At 47.0% G+C, this 17,154-nt stretch overlaps 1 protein-coding gene across 1 annotated transcript; it reads left to right on the top strand.

Annotated features, from left to right (window-relative positions):
- Positions 1-290: 290 nt before the first annotated feature.
- Positions 291-3,361, top strand: SLITRK3 (SLIT and NTRK like family member 3). The gene has a single exon (XM_058812377.1). The coding sequence runs from the start codon at positions 291-293 to the stop codon at positions 3,120-3,122; it is 2,832 nt and encodes a 943-aa protein (XP_058668360.1). The 3' UTR covers positions 3,123-3,361.
- The last annotated feature ends 13,793 nt before the right edge of the window (positions 3,362-17,154 follow it).

The following is a 17,154-nucleotide window of genomic DNA, read 5'->3' on the forward strand; positions in this document are numbered from 1 at the left end:
GGGCTGCATGTGCTGTCCTCTTTATAGGTGGCATTTACCACGGGGAGGGGAGCCAGGCAGGCTGCTATCGCGTGATAGAGCCCTCTAACATCTCCCAAGTATAAATCAGGGCAAGGCTCGCCCAGCCGACACCCCTGGAGTTGGTTGGGAACGTCTGCCCAACAACTGCTGAACTTTCCAGGAGCCCGACATGAGTCCAGCAGGTAGGGGCTTAGGGAAAGGAGAAGGGCAGGGAAGAAATACTGAAATCTGTGTTTGTCTTTCCGTTGCAGTTTTGTAAACACCAACAAATGATGAAACCTTCCACGGCAGAGAGGCTTCATAAAGGAAGGATGTTGTGGATAATTCTTCTAAGCACAATTGCTCTAGCATGGACTACACCTATTCCCTTGATAGAGGACTCGGAGGAACTGGATGAGCCCTGCTTTGATCCATGTTACTGTGAAGTGAAGGAGAGCCTTTTCCATATACATTGTGACAACAAGGGATTTATAAATATTAGTCAGATAACAGAGTCGTGGTCGAGACCTTTTAAACTTTATCTGCAGAGGAATTCCATGAGGAAATTGTACACCAACAGTTTTCTTCACTTGAACAATGCTGTATCTATTAACCTTGGGAACAATGCACTGCAGGACATTCAGACGGGGGCTTTTAACGGGCTTCGAGTTCTGAAGAGGTTGTATTTGCACGAAAACAAATTGGACATTTTCAGGAACGACACTTTCCTGGGTTTGGAAAGTCTGGAATATCTGCAGGCAGATTACAATGTCATTAAACGGATTGAAAGCGGGGCATTTCGAAACCTAAGTAAATTGAGGGTCCTTATCCTAAATGACAATCTTATCCCCATGCTTCCCACCAATTTATTTAAGTCTGTGTCCTTAACCCACTTGGACTTGCGGGGGAACCGCCTCAAAGTCCTTTCGTACCGCGGGATGTTGGACCACATTGGCAGGAGCCTGATGGAGATCCAGCTGGAGGAGAACCCGTGGAACTGTACGTGCGAGATCGTGCAGCTCAAGAGCTGGCTGGAGCGCATCCCCTACACCGCTCTCGTGGGGGACATCACCTGCGAGACGCCCTTCCACTTCCACGGGAAGGACCTGCGGGAGATCAAGAGGAGCAAGCTCTGCCCCATGCTGTCCGACTCCGAGGTGGAAGCCAGCCTGGGCATCCCTCAGCTGTCCTCCAGCAAGGAGAACGCGTGGCCTACCAAGCCTTCCTCCATGCTGTCCTCCTTCCATTTCACCGCTTCCTCTGTTGAGTACAAAACGTCCAACAAGCAGCCCAAGCCCACCAAGCAGCCCCGGGCGCCCCGGCCTCCCCCGACCCCTCGTGGCCTGTACCCCGGGCCCAACCAACCTCCCGTGGCTGCCTACCAGACCCGGCCCCCCATCCCCATCATCTGCCCCACCGGCTGCTCTTGCAGTTTGCACATCAACGACCTGGGCCTGACGGTCAACTGCAAGGAGCGCGGATTCCACAACATCTCCGAGCTCCTGCCCAGGCCCTTGAACGCCAAGAAGCTGTACCTGAGCGGGAATTTGATCCAGAAAATCTACCGCTCCGATTTCTGGAATTTTTCCTCCTTGGATCTCTTACACCTGGGGAACAACCGGATCTCCTACGTGCAGGACGGGGCGTTCATCAACCTGCCGAACCTCAAGAGCCTGTACCTGAACGGGAACGACATCGAGCGGCTCACCCCGGGCATGTTCCGGGGCCTGCAGAGTTTGCATTACCTGTACTTCGAGTACAACCTGATCAGGGAAATCCAGCCGGCGGCCTTTAGCCTCATGCCCAACCTGAAGCTCCTCTTCCTCAACGACAACCTGCTCCGCACGCTGCCCACCGACGCCTTCGCCGGCACCTCCCTGGCGCGCCTCAACCTGCGCAACAACCACTTCTTGGCGCTGCCGGTGGCCGGGGTGCTGGAGCACCTGCACGCCATCGTGCAGATCGACCTGAAGCTCAACCCCTGGGACTGCACCTGCGACCTGGTGCCGCTCAAGCAGTGGCTGGAGGCGCTCAGCTCCGTCAGCGTGGTGGGCGAGGTGCTGTGCGCCAGCCCCGAGCCGCTGGCCCGCCGCGACCTGCGCTCGCTGGAGCTTGCCGCGCTGTGCCCCGCCGCCCTGCGCCCCGCCGCCGCCGCCGCCGCCTCGCCGCCCGCCGCCGCCCCGCCGCCGCCCGCCGCCACCGGCGCGGCCGCCTACGAGCTGCCCCCGGCCGCCGCGGCCGCGGCCGTGCCGCTCTCCGTGCTCATCCTCAGCCTCCTCGTCCTCTTCTTCTCCGCCGTGCTGGTGGCCGCCGGGCTCTTCGCCTTCGTGCTGCGCCGCCGCCGGCGGAAGCTGCCGTTCCGCGGCCCGCGGGCGGAGGCGGCGGACCTGGGCGCGGTGCCGCTGCGCTGCCCGCGCCTCTTCCCCGAGGGCGGCGGCGGCGGGGGCGGCGGCGGCGGCGGTCCCGGGGAGCGCTCCCCGGAGAAGGCGCCCCCGGCGGGCCACGTCTACGACTACATCCCGCACCCGGTGACCCAGATGTGCAACAACCCCATCTACAAGCCGCGCGAGGAGGAAGAGGCGGCGGGCGGCGGCGGCGGCGGCGAGGCGGCCGAGCTGCTGCGGGGCGGCGGCGAGCGCGGCTTCGCCCACCCCGCCTCCCCCGCCGCCGCGCCCGAGCCGGGCAGCAGCTACCGCACCTTGCTGGAGAAGGAGCAGGAGTGGAGCCTGGCCGTGTCCAGCTCGCAGCTCAACACCATCGTGGCCGTGCACCCCCAGCACCCCGCGGGCGGAGGGCTGGCGGCGGGCGCGCTCGGGGCGGCGGCGGCGGCGGCGGCGGGAGCCCCGCGGGACCGCGACCGCCCGCCGCCCTGCGCCGTGGGCTTCGTGGACTGCCTCTACGGCACCGTGCCCAAGCTGAAGGAACTGCACGTCCACCCCCCCGGCATGCAATACCCGGACCTGCAGCAGGACGCCCGGCTGAAGGAGACCCTGCTCTTCGCGGCCGGCAAGGGCTTCCCGGACCACCAAACCCCCACAAGCGAATACCTCGAGTTAAGGGCCAAACTCCAAACCAAGCCGGATTACCTCGAAGTCCTGGAGAAGACCACGTACCGGTTCTGACCGCCGCCCCGCCGCCCGCCCGGCCCCGCCGCCCGCGAGCAGAGGATCCAGCTGTGCCCTCTGCCCCGCCAGATGTGCGCGCTGCGGGGCAGGGCCCTTCTCAGATCAGTAATCGACGAAGTGCCTTCGCAGACTTTTGCCAGCAGATGTTAATCAATCATTATTTTTTTATACTGAAACTGAGACTTTGACTGTGCCATGTCTAAAGGTATATTATTATTATTATATTATTATTATTATTATCGGGGATCTTTGTATTGATCCTGATTGAGTAAATTCTATGTGTGTCTCTTTCTCTCTTTTTTTCTTTTCCCTTTTCTTTTATTTTCTTTATTCTTGTTGTTTGTTTTGTTCGTTGACTCTTTTTTTTTTTTTTTTTTCCTTTTTCCGTTGGCAGTAAACTTCTTGATATTTTCCCTTGGAGGGGAGGGGGAGGGAAGATGGCATTTTCTGGCCTGCTTTCTTCTTGCCCATCATGGCACAGATTCTGTACATTTATTTAAAAGAGAGAAAAAAAAATAATAATGCAAAGAAGCAAACGAGCGCAGTTTGCTGCATGCCTGGAAACTGCAAGAGGGAAGGGAGGGGAGGGTCTTGCTCGAATGTCTCACTCTTGTCTCTCTCCCTCCCTCGCACGCACACTCCTCACCCTCAGCGTCGCCAGCCCAGCCCCTCCAGGGGGGCTCGGGGGGAACCCCGGGGGCAGTCCCGGGGGCTGGGGGAAGCCACCCGGAGCCGAGCAGCCCAAAGGATGTCACCACGTGGGCACACACCTAGGGGATGCTCAGCGACACTTCATCATGACGCCATGGTTTTTTTTGGTTTTTTGGTTTTTTTGTTTTTTTTTTTTTTTTTGGAGGACATCCGCACTTTCCTAATAAAAGCGACATGCAAATATACAGAGAAAAAAAAAAAAAAAAAAGGAAAAAAAAACCACCCAAAAGCTAATGGGCACCTCTCACTAACAGCTTTGTAGGAAGCACTTTTAATGTTTTCTCTCATGCACCCATACACGCACACACGCACGCACACACACACAAAGGTACAACAATGTGCATATATTTATTCTGTAATTTCAAGTGAATATAAATTGTAAAGGTAATGTTAAATCATTGTACAGTGATGCGTCTGGTATAGCTTTCCTAATAAAAGGTTTTGAAAAAAATTGCAAATATATATATATATATATATATATATATACACACCCCCAAATATATATATATATATAGGAATACAAAGCTTGAACCTGAAACTTCAGCTTCCTCCACAGAGATTTCCTTCCCCCCATAACCTTGAACGCTATTTTATTAATAATAATTCGATGCACTGTGATGTTAACAGAGAAAAAAAAAAAAAACCCTGTACAGCGTCTCTTGCCAAGATACCACCCGAGACTGTCACAAATCCGATTTGCGATCTGTATCCCTGCCGCACTGTCCTGACAGTTAAAAATATCGGGGAAATTGGGAGCGCATCCCGCCGGAGCGCTGCTTCCCGGCCTGCCGGAGGCACCGGGAGGCATCGCAGGGATGCTGGCAGCGGGGTGAGCACTCGGAGAGCTCCCACCCCTCCGGATTAAACCGCAGTTCCACTTTGGAATGGGGGGATGCGATCTGGGAAAGCAAAGCATCCATCCCAGCGCTGCCCTTCTCCCGCTGCAACCGGAGGGAGACCAAAGAGCGTGCGATTTCCCTGCCCGGGCGGGTCCCGGTTGGTATCTTGTCCGCGTTGGTGTCTTGTCGCCGGCGGTGTCCCTGTGTCCGGCGGTGTCCCTCTGTCCGGCGGTGTCCCTCTGTCCGGCGGTGTCCCTGTGTCCGGCCGTGTCCCTCTGTCCGGCCGTGTCCCTCTGTCCGGCGCTGTCCCCGCGGTCCCGGGTCGGGCGCGGCCCCTCTTGGCCGCCAGGTGGCGCCCCAGCCCCAGCGCTGAGGGGCGGCGGCGGGGCCGGAGGGCCCGGGCTCGATCCTGGATTGATCCCGGGATTGATCCCAGGATTGATACCGGTCTCGATCCTGGACTCGATCCTGGATTCCATCCCAGCCTGGAGCAGCTCCCGAGGCCGCTCCCTGTCCCCGTCGAATGAACCCGCGGGCGCCTTGTCCCGATGCGGGCAGGGCCACCATGGGCAGCCCCCACAGCCGGGCGCCGCCCTGAGGCCTTCATAGAGTGGGGTCAGCCCAGAAATACCCAATGTGTCCAGAGAGCGGGGTTAACCCAGAAATACCCAATGTGTTCAGAGAGTGGGGTTAACCCAGAAATACTCAATTGTGTTCAGAGAGTGGGGTTAATCCAGAAATACCCAATGTGTCCAGAGAGCGGGGTTAACCCAGAAATACCCAATTGTGTTCAGAGAGTGGGGTTAATCCAGAAATATCTAATTGTGTTCAGAGAGTGGAGTTAATCCAGAAATACTCAATTGTGTTCAGAGAGTGGGGTTAATCCAGAAATACCCAATGTGTCCAGAGAGCGGGGTTAACCCAGAAATACCCAATTGTGTTCAGAGAGTGGGGTTAACCCAGAAATACCCAATGTGTTCAGAGAGCGGGGTTAATCCAGAAATACTCAATTGTGTTCAGAGAGTGGGGTTAACCCAGAAATATCCAATGTGTTCAGAGAGTGGGGTTAATCCAGAAATACCCAATGTGTCCATCAGCACCATGTGTCTGGACAGCGGTCAGTGTGGTTTGTCCAGGTGAATCGAGGTTATTACCCAAAGGTACTGCTGGGAGCGGGGTCTGTCACCTCCTGGCAGAGGGTCACAGTGCCAAGGTCACCGTCCCCACCACCTGCTCTTTCCTTGGGGAACAGCTCGGTTTCACCCCGCACAACAGGGGTGTTTTAACAGAGATAAACCCATAAATACTTGCTCTCCCCACAATGTCGCTATTTACAGCTCTGGGCAGGATGCTCATGGTGAGATTTACTCTTGGAGAGTCATTTCCCCAGCCTTGGTAGCAGCTGTGTGTGTCTGGAGATGGAGGGACAGCTCCAAACCTCTGTAAAGCTGGCATCACCCTCCATGCCATAAGTAAAAATATTACACATTGCAATTTCCTCTCTTGAGTTGAGATTGTGTTTCCTCACTGCTGCCTTCAGCTCTGACCCTTTGGGGTTTGCTCATTTGTTTGTTTTCCTGAGTTTTTAATAGATAGTGGAAGAGCATGCACGTGCTAAGAGTATTAAACATTCAAGTGCAAAGGCCAGATCCTTCTTATCATAATTGTAATAATTACATTGATAAGCCTACATGCAAGTGATGCGTGGAGCTGTATAAATCAGGTTAAAGTACAATCCCCAGTGAGAGTGGTGCTGTATACATTTGGCAATGTCCTCAAAGCCCCAAGTGTTCATACTTGTATCCAAATAGAGTAAAGCCGGTTGCAAATAATGTTTATATTTTCATTAAACTGCAGAAAGGCAAGAGAATTTCATCCTTACTATAGGCAGTAATCTCGCCTGTGGACGGTGAGCAGATCTATTTATTCAGTGGAAATAAATTTGTTCTATGAGAATGGAATTTTGTATTAAAAGAGATAATTTTTGGCTTACGTTGAGTTATTTTTCTTTCCTTGCGTAGGAAACTTCCGTTCCCTTGTGTACTGAGATGATTTGGGGGTGATTTGCTCTGGAAGTGTTGACAGTGTCTAAGTGTGATGTCTAAAGGGTGTTTTGATGACTTTTATTTTGCTTTTTCATTATGTTGAGCTGAGGCTGAGTGGGTAGCAGCATTCCTTTCCCAGGGCAGGAAAAAAAAGTGGATCCATCATCTCTGACCTGCAGTGGGTGACACCTTTGCATGCTCCAACCCAGGTTCCTCCTAATTAATAGGGAGTATTAATGATAATTCTCTCTTTATCAGCAGTAGCATTGGTAGCATTAATGCTACTGGGAAGGAATCAAATAAAACCAAATGATCTGCAGTTGCATTAGAGCTCTTTGATGGGATGCTGTGTGAAATAAATAATTTTTTAGCTGATTTCATGGTTGTACAAGTACCTGGTGGCAGCCTGAGCAGCTCAGCCTGTGGTAGTAAAATTTCAGCAAGTGTTTGGTTCATTCCCTCACTGACCATTGAAATTCTTCCTACAGGTGGAAAAGAACAGCAAGGCCAGGTAAGCCCCAGTCCCAGCCAACAGCTGCACACAGGGAAATGGAAAGGATGATCCCGGTGCTCAATTATTGGTGCTTTTTGTCTTTTCTGGATGTTGTCATTGATGTCACCATCACATTGTAACTTAGGTTAAAAAATTTGTTTGGAAATGGTTTCATGGGTCATTTGAGTGTATCAACAGCGATAGAAAGATGTCAAATGTTATGGTATGAGTGATAATGTGAATTTTGGAAAGCCTGTTGCCTGCTGCTGTGCTTAGAGTGTTATTGGAGAGTGAGAATCTCATTTCTTAGGAGCTTCAGCGAGCATGAGTTAAGCTGTGGCAGCTCCAGATTTTGTCAGAGACCTTTCCAGACAAAACCACCTTCGAGTGTGGCAGCACAGCTGGTTTTAAGTTAGAGATATGTGGGTTTGTCCAAGTTGTTCTCTGAGAACCATGAAAGGGGGGAAAGGTCTCTCCAAAATGTGAGGCTGTTCTCCTGAAGCTCTTGGGTGTGCCAGCAGCACTTGATGATTTCTGTGCTGCCTCCACTCACTTCAAGTACCCATTTCACGTGAAGATGTCATGGCTGGGGTTGAGGTTTAACAGAGATGTTAACAGAGATGTTCACGTGAAGAGCAGCAAGTAGAATTTGGCCCTGAGTGTGGGAGTTCATTGCTCAGCACATTGCTTTACCATGGGCACAACTCCTGGCAGAGCTCCAGCTGCCCCAGGGTGAACTTGTTCCAGGATTGCCCTTCTTCCAAATGCACTTGCTTTTACAACGTGGATTTATGGACACTGGGAAATCAGGCTGCTGTGTGCTGCATGTTCCTATGTTTTGAGTTTTTCCAAGGCTTGGTTTTCAATCTGTAGCTGAGGTTCTCAGTGAATTTATGTATGTATGTATTTATGTGTACACAATTATGTATTTGTGTGTACAGAATTGTGTGTTTATGTTGTACCCAGTACAACACAGTTTATCTCCATGGAAGAAATGCAAAATGACCCAGGATGTAGCTCACAACACAGCTCTTTGTACAAAAATTCCTATTTTTTAATTCTGGTGTGAGTGGAAATACTTTTTTTTCCCCCAGTTCTTGAAATATTTCTGGTTTGATTGGGCAGTGGAAGAATTGGAATGTGCTTGGAACAAACCCTTGAGTGGTAATGGAGGGGAGGCCCAATTCTGCTCCCTTGAAGCCAATGTTGAGACACCACATTATGATCAGTTTTAGTCAACAGACTTGAATGAAGAGCAAAATCTGGTCTCAGAAAATTACAACATCTATTAAGTGGATTCAAGTATTTTGAGACAAGTACTCCATGGGACTGTTTCAGAATAAAATGAGTAATGGTACAGGGAAAAGGGGTTTGCCATAAATTCTGTGATTCTCTGATTGACCCCACTCACAAATTAACCAAACAATCTTTAAGGCTTTTGATTTTAAAGACAAATTTGTTTAGCTCCAATGTCATCAGTGACCAACTAGCCAAGAAGATTACTAATGTAACAATTGCAAATTATTTGGAAATACTTTATTAGTATTGTCTTTTTTCTTTGAGAGCAAGGATATGGAGGTCCCCTCCAACCAAGGGCATTCTGTGTTTCTGTGATTGACAGGCTCTGACAACTGTGTTTCCTACAATTCCTTTAAAATGTCTTTTCCTTGATCCTTAGGGTTTCCCAGTTGTAAAATTCTGTCATTATCTCACATTTGTTCAGGTTGTTGGAGCAGTTTGGCAGATTTCTATAGACCATAGACTGTGCTCAGAGAGCAAAGCACAGAGTTCCCCAGGAGGCTGCTGGGGTGACACCTGTAGGTTATTTTTGATCCCTGTGGAAGCATTTGGAAACACCTCCCTGTTGGTGGCATTGCCTCTGCTAAATTGGTCAGTTTTGTGGTGTTATCAGGATGGTGTCGGATGGATAATTTTTGTGGAAAAATTAGAGGAAAAGGCTCAAAGAGCAGAGCTGTAGGAAGGCTCTGTCCCACATTTGTGCTGGGTGGTCTCTGGAGGGTGGGTGCTGCATCAATCCTGATATTTTTGAAGGTTAAGGATGTTGATCTGGAGTGTGGGGTTATTCTTAGGCATTATTCAGAGGTGTGGACATGCAAGACTCAGCTGCTGGGTGCCTTAAAAAGAACAGGTACTAACAGAGGGCAGAGCGAACACAAAATATTCCCAACCAAGTCCTACATCCTATCCTCAATCTTTAACATCCATTTACTTTTCCTAATGTCTTTATTTTCCCACTAGAATTTTCTAAATCTCTCAAGAATATCCTGTATATTCTGTGACTCCTGAAGAGAAATTTCAGGTTAGCCAAGGAGTGACTCTCTCTGTACTTGGGGATTCCAACCAATGCCACTGCCTGTGGAGGAATATCCTGCCCATGGCATGTGGCACAGCAATTTGGCTTGTCCTTGGAGCACGGTGCCAGGGAGGGAGGTTCTCTGCACTGATCAGGTTCTGCAGTAGGGCGTGAATGATTCCAAGCAGGAATTCCTGAATTGTGATAAATCACTTTTGGAATGTCAAAGACTTCATTTGTGCTGCTGCTTCTGGTGGCTCTGCCATCCCTGCTGGTGGTGGTGGCACCCAGCACCATTCCTGAGGAGGGACTCCTGTGACAGTAACTCTAAAAACCAACCAAATAACCAAAAAAAAAAAAAAAAAAGCTGAAGAAAGGTTTGGGACTTTTTATCATGCAGGGACCTTATCTGAATTTAATCACATTTCCCAAATGTTACAGTGGCATTATTATACTGCTTATGGGGGTTATATGCATTTTTGTCTTGCTTTTTTTTGCTTTTCCACAGACAGTAGGTGGATTACACCTTAAAGAATTACAGGAATGTATTTTTTGGTCATTTTTCAGGCTGTACTTGTTTAAGACTAAGTCAGTCCCAACAGTAACTGTCCTAAACTGAGTTTTATAGAAAGATACATAAACCTTTGGGTTTGTACTTGCTCTCTAAATTATTTCATGTGTTTAAATACATATATAAAATGTCCGTTATCTGAATAACCCTTGAACCAGAGTCCATCTTTGAACTTTGGAGGCTTTTGCTTTGCAAATGAAAGTTAATTAATGTTGGGTTAATTAATGTTTGGGTTTGTGTGGGTTTTTTTTGTTCTGTGATTGTTCAGTTTGATTTTATCACTGGTACAACCGGAGAGAGGGAAACATTGCAGTGTGAAAATTCTCATGATAGGACTTTCATTCTTGTGCTTCTTTTCTTTGGAGAGTGAGGGAGCTGTGCTCCAAAGGGAGTAGGAATTGCCACTCAGAGCTGAAATGTCTTCCCTCTGCTGTGTCCTGGGAGTGCCCAGCACTGTCTGACTCAAAGGGAGGTGCCAGAAATCCCCATTACTGAGATTTCAGGGTTGGATGGGACCAGCCAAGCTGCTCCACCTGTGATAGCCAGTCCTTGAGTCTGGCACACTGGAGCCACCATCCCCATGTGTGCTGGGAGCACTGAGAAAATCCGTGTTGTGCTGCTTTGGTGAAAAATGAGCTTTACAAAAATTAGGCATTGGTAATGGATGCTGCTTAGTTAAGATTTTCTGTCTTTTTTTAGGGAACACATCCAGGTTTCTCTGGTGCTGTTAAACTGCCATGCAAGGGCAGGACTGATCAGCTGTCCCCAAAGCATTCCTGGAATAAATCTCTACCTAAATGCATTCTTTATAATCAGAGAGACATTTCTTGTGGCATCACTTCTGTTATGTTTTCTTGCAGTGACCCAAAAACCTGGCTGCTTTGGAAAGTGGATAGTATTGGCAAGCAAAGAAATATGGCAAGTAAAAAGTCTTTTTTAGATCCAGTTGATGTCAGTGTTTTCTTCAACAAAAGGGCGAGTCCCAGCCCTGAGGGGTCCTGAGGAGGAGTCAAGGCACTGATTAAGGCAGAGAGTAATTGTTCAGTCCGTGCTTAATTGTCCCCTTCAGTTTTAAACCAGTGAAGAATTGTGGATGGATGTAATTTATGTAGATAAATATACACATATGTATATATATATATATATGTGTGTGTGTATTCCTGCTAGCAGTGGGGGCTGTGACACTGCAGCCGGGGAGGCTGATGGAAGGAATGGCAATGGCTAAGCTGTGACAAGTGGGAATTTTGCCAAGGCTGACAGTGAGAACAGCACCTGAAAGTCAAGTGCCTCTCTCTGGCTTCCAGACAGCCAATAACTACATGTAACTCTTGCTGCAAACCCTTGTTTTAGAGCAGGTAACAAATAGCTCCCAGACCTTATTTTTCCTGCCTTTAGCCCAGCCTGCAGGCCGCTGGCATTCCCAGAATTGCTTTTTTTACCTGTCTGCATGCACAGATCCTCCTTGGGCTGAGGACACACCCTGAGCCCTCTGTTTGTGCCTGGAGTGGAGACCAAGTGAAAACACAGTTCTCTCTGTTGGGTTTTTCTGTAGAGTGGTGTTTTGCACCTCGAGACTTCCCTCTGCCCCGCCTGGAGCGCCCTCAGCTTGCTGGCAGCCTGGCCGGGTTGGCCGTGGTGGTGTCACGGGCCTTTGCCAACCAGAGCCAACCAGATCTGTGCAAGCCTTCAGAGCACAAAGCCCTGATAAGAAGGATCCCTAACAGGTATGCATCAGGGAGAAGGAGGAGATGCTCCCAAAATTAGTTGCTGTCAGCTCCAAGCAGGAGCGAGTGCCTCGCGTGTCACGGAAACGCTGAGTATGTGCTGTGTATACTGTGTGTAAATCTGAGTATGTACCTATAATTACGCTAGTGAAGTGTAAAATTCAATCTTTGCAAACTTCTGGGAGATTCAGGAACGTGGCTTGCTTTGGACTGTAATTAAAAATATGGGCATTTTGGTTAAAAATAGCTCCTTTCCGACCTACATTCCTGATGTAGGTCAGTGGAGGCATTTTTCAGACATATTAGCATTTTGGACACTTAATCTTAGCAGCATATTGCATCTCCTAGAATAGGTTAGGAGAGGCAAGGCAGGAGGAATTGCTGCATCTCGAGTCACCCAGAGAGGTTGCCAAGTTTCTCAGGCACCAGAGAGGCAGAATAATGAGGATTATATTTAATTCGGGCTGGAGAGACAACCGTGGGGTGTTGAGCAGAGGCAGCTCAGATCATCTTGGCTCTGTGGGGGAGGGAGAATTTATAACTCTAGCTGGCTCCAAAGCAAGCTGTGTGTGAATTTGCGTGTGTATGTATATTTATATATATGTATATACAAATCTGGATGTGTATATAACACCCTGTGTATATATGTATGTATGTATGTATATGCCTCCAGTGTACAAAATGTGTATCTATAGAAATGTATACATTTATATGAATTTCTATTTCTCTATATAAATAGTCATGCAACTAGGGGAAATCACATTTCCACGGCGTGTCCTTTTCTGTAACACCCCCCCCCCAAAAAAAGCTGCTTCCATTAATGTCACATTGGCACAAATGACCTAAATTTTCTTTTCTGTTTTGAAAGGAGTGGTGCTTAGTGGCTGAGCACAAGCCTGGAAGGTTTTTACTCTTCCAGAGGACTTCCAGTAAATCATGAGCTGCTCCAGAGCTGTTCCACATTTGTAAATAAAGTGGCGGCCAAAATGACTCAGGGCTGGTTTTACAGGCAAAGGAAAAGGGTTGTTGAGTGTGCATTGGAAACCTCTGCTATGCTCTCAGAGTTCTGATGGTGAAATATCTGCACTGCTAATTACTCTGGTTGCTGCTAATTTCCCAGCAATTGGCTTGAACAGGGGGAAAAAAAATTTTCCTGCTCAGAAGTAAGTTATCTGAAGTCTGATTATGTTGCCTCAGTGATGTATGGATTTCCATTTAGGGTCAGGATGTTGGGCTGTAAATCGAGAATCTGAGCTCAGTGAACATCTAGTTTGGGATGTGTCTTTTCTGTTCTAATTGATTTTAAATAATTTCAATTCATCATCAGAACAAGCTATACCTTAATTCATGATAAGCTCAAAGAATTTCTCATTCATATCAGGGTGAATTTTGCACTTGACTTCGGTGGGGTTGAACGAGGTCGGAGCGTTTCATTCAGCACTGGCATAAAAACAATCTTGTACTTGTGCAACTATTAATTCAAATTGTAATTTTGTAATAAAAGCAGCCTAAAAATGATTTGCTAGTTATGTATTCTATGGTTAGGGCACCTTTCTGTGGATAAGATTTGCTGGTGTTGGTTTTGATTTTGTGTTGCTGATCCTTTCTCTGGGTTTGGCCCCAGAGCTAGAAGCAGCTCAGCCCTGGAATACCAGGCCATAACACACTGCATCTGAAAGGAAAAGCTGCAGAGCACTGATCCCTCAGCATTCCTTGAGCTGTGTGCCCAGAGTGCTGCCTGATGGCTGAATTGCCACATGCATTGTGCAAATATTCCAGGAAATGTAGGTCATGGGAGCGTGGATTTGTCACGGGGATTTCGGCTCCCTGTGGCAGAGCCCTTGTCCAGTCCTGCAGAAAAACCTCCTTGTGCCTCCACCCTGACCTTTCCCAGCCTGTCCTGGTCCCTGGGGCAGGGTGGAAATGTCCTGCTGCCCTTCTGCCATCGTTTGGAAGCTGGGATGTGGTTAAGAAATAAAAAAGGGAGAATGGATTATTCCTTCCTAAGCCCTGCACTTCCTTTGGGGAGAAGACAGAGAGACAAACATGAAATCATCGTGGAAATCAAAACAAACACCCAGAACATATGACATTGAGTGAAATGTTTCTCCTGAGCTTCTGGATTGTGCTTTGCCTTATTATTTTGTCTGGGGGAAATCAGCACTTTATGGGAAAGTGCTTCCCAATCTCTTTTGCATAAATGTTGCAGTGAAACTTCTGTGATGTATAGCTGCCTGTTCAAGAAAATGGGTCATTTCCATACAAATGTCATATTTCTATGCAGAAAATATGCTGAATTCATACCCTATCTCCTAGTTAAAGCAATCCCTTTGCTGGTTTTGTGATTTCAGCATATTTGCCTGACTGGAGACAACCAGAAGATGAGAAGAAAAAATTATTATTTTTTAATTAACTCATGCAGGCCTAATGTCAGACTAAGCACTTGAGTGCAGCATCTGTGGGGCACACACAGAAATATCATCCTCAGATGGCTAATTTTTTGTTTTTGAGCAGGGTGAACCACAAAGCTCAGAGAGCTGCTGCTTTGCTCAGAGTCTGGAGACTTGGGGAAAGAAGTTTTTCTGATGTCAGTGTTGAGGAAGATGCCTGGATGTCCTCAGGGGAGCAGCCGTTCACACAGGAGCCCACAGGCTGAAGGCAGCAGGGGAGTGATGAGCTTTGCAAATCTCCTCCTCGCAGGATGAATTTCATCTAAAATGAACCTGAGCTCCTGGCACTGCTGCTCAAAAGGAACAACAAACCCATCCTGCCTCTGGAAAGCTGAATTTTCCATGCCACTTCATACTTGGGAAAGGAACAGTGGATTTCAGGATGGGAGTTACAAAGCGAGTGGATGCTAGAGATGGACAACCAAAGAAAAGCTGTGACCCAAAGGCTGCAGTGCCTGGTGTAAATAAATCCTCAGATTCCCACTGAGTTCCCACTGTCCCTCCCAGCACAGCAGTGCTGCTGGCCTTGCTGCTCAGGTGACACCAGATCTTTGGTACCTGCTGCTGGAGCTTTCCAAACAGCCATTAGAATTGCTTGAAATAATTCAGATGAATCTGCCCATCTTCTCAGCTCGTGTGAGCTTCAGCCAGCAAAGTTCTTGGGCTGCTTCACTCTGCTGGAGGCATTTTCCTGCCTTTCACCCATGGGAATGGAAAGAAGGCACTGCTGTGGGATGGCTTTTGGTGGCAGAAGTGTCCCCAGGCCCCTGGCCAGGCTGTTAATTCACAAGGGGTTTTCATGCTCCTGTTCAACCTCTGCACGAGCTTCTACACCCACCTAAAGGCTGCTCCTGTCCTTGTGTGCTGGATAAAAAAAAATCTCGAAGGAAATCTCACTTTACCAAATCCTGCTTGAACCAAATAAAGGTATTTCACAGTGTCAATAAGGATAAAGCTCTATCTAACACGTTGTATTAATAAATCAGCAGGTATTGACCACCAAGGTCTTGTCTGGAGCATAAGACACAGCTGCCAATTTTTCCTCTGACAAAATATTTTTCTCTTCCTCCCTATGGAAATCTTTTTGGTGCAGACTCATCCAACTTTGATGAGATACAATTTGTTCTCAAAGCAGCAAATGGGAAAGGGATCCTAAGAGATTTGTGTCTCCAGGAAAGCAAAACATTCCCGGGAAAAGGCCTCTCCCACCCACTTATCCTACCTGCAGCTTTGGGGGATTGTGTTGTACCTAAACACCAAGATATTTAAAATTAATTAGAGTTTAATTGGAATTAAACTTCTGTTCCCAATTTCCTGTGTCCATGGGGAAGACAGTGAAAATTTCTTTTCTCATAAAAATATTCTGAGTATAATATGTGTTATCCAATGTCCAGATCCTCTATTTAATGGAACATTGCAGATACACAAAAAAGGGGAAAATTTGTTACTGGTGTTTCTTTCTATAGGAAGGGTTTTAAGAATTAAGTAAAAATTAAACAAACTAGAAACTGCATTATTAACATCAAAATAATTATTAGCATACCTAAATAGTGCACTATGGTAATAAATCACTGACAAATCTGGATAGAGATGTGTCAGGATTAAGTTCTGAGCACTTAAGGCTGTGATTAAGTTCCTCAAGATTTTTCATCCTCAAAAATTCTCCATTGAAAAATGTCTGCTTTTGATTGGAAAACAAAATCCTCAGGCTGACTTTTTTTATGAATATTTGGTATCTGAAAAAAAATGTGACTCCCTGAATGTAACTTCAAACAAAAACTTTTTCAATGTTGTTTTCATCTTAAGAAAAACCCCACATTTTTCATCTGAAGGCAACTCACTTTTTGAAGCATAGAGAAGCTTTCTGAAAATAATACTAATTTAGAAGAAAGTATGTTTTTAACAAAACTTTCTACTCATAGAAAGAGCAATTCTTTTTTTTTTTTTTTCCTCTTTTATTACCAAACTTCTGTGCTTTGGTTTTTGTCAGTTTTGTCTGCAGGGAAAAAATGGTACTGTGGAAAAAATCCCTCTCAAGCATACAAAGGTTTTATTTTGGGACTCAAAAATGTTTTCTAAAAGATATTGCACATCTTAAACTTCAGAAATTGATTGTTTTTTAAGGGATAAATAAATTTTGTATCCCTGGAAGTGTCCAAGGCCAGGTTGGATGGAGCTTGGAGCAGCCTGGGACAACAGGTGTCCCTGCCATGGTAGGGGTGGCACTGGATGGGCTTTATGGTCCCTTCCAACCCAAAACATCCTGAGATTCCCTGCTATTAAAGATAATGTAATCAAGTATTGAACAGAAGAATAATTAAATATTGGTGGCAAAAGGCTTAAAATTTAAAAAAAAAAAAAAAAAAAAAACCCCAAAAACGAAAAAACCCCTGGGTTTCCACTGCCAGAAATGTGGGTGTCATCAGCAGGGGTTTGGGAATGCCTAATCCTTTGGAATTAATATCCAATAGTTTTCTCACTTCTGGTATTACATTAATCCAAATGCAAACTATGACTGAGTTCATGATCTTTGGTGCTGCCACCTTGTCATTACTAAAAGTAATATTTGTAGCAGATGAATAACTGAGAATAGGAGAACCCAGAGAAAATTTGCAATTACTTTTTCTTTTCAGGGACAGGCAACACCTCACCCAAAAGCTGTTCTATGTATAATCAAATTAATGAAATAACTGTAAAATTTAATTATTAATTATGGAGAGAATGGGGAAAGAGGTCAAATGTGTGTCTTTAGTTGGCCCTGTAGCATTCAGCTGTGTATGGGCAGGCCCTTGACTGGTTAACACCAGAAATAAGATTTTTTTTCCTGAAGTTTGACCCTTTTACACATCCTGTTTTATTTCCACAGAAAAATGTCACTGCAA

This window comes from Ammospiza caudacuta, chromosome 11 (assembly GCF_027887145.1).
Source record: "Ammospiza caudacuta isolate bAmmCau1 chromosome 11, bAmmCau1.pri, whole genome shotgun sequence".
NCBI lineage: Eukaryota > Metazoa > Chordata > Aves > Passeriformes > Passerellidae > Ammospiza > Ammospiza caudacuta.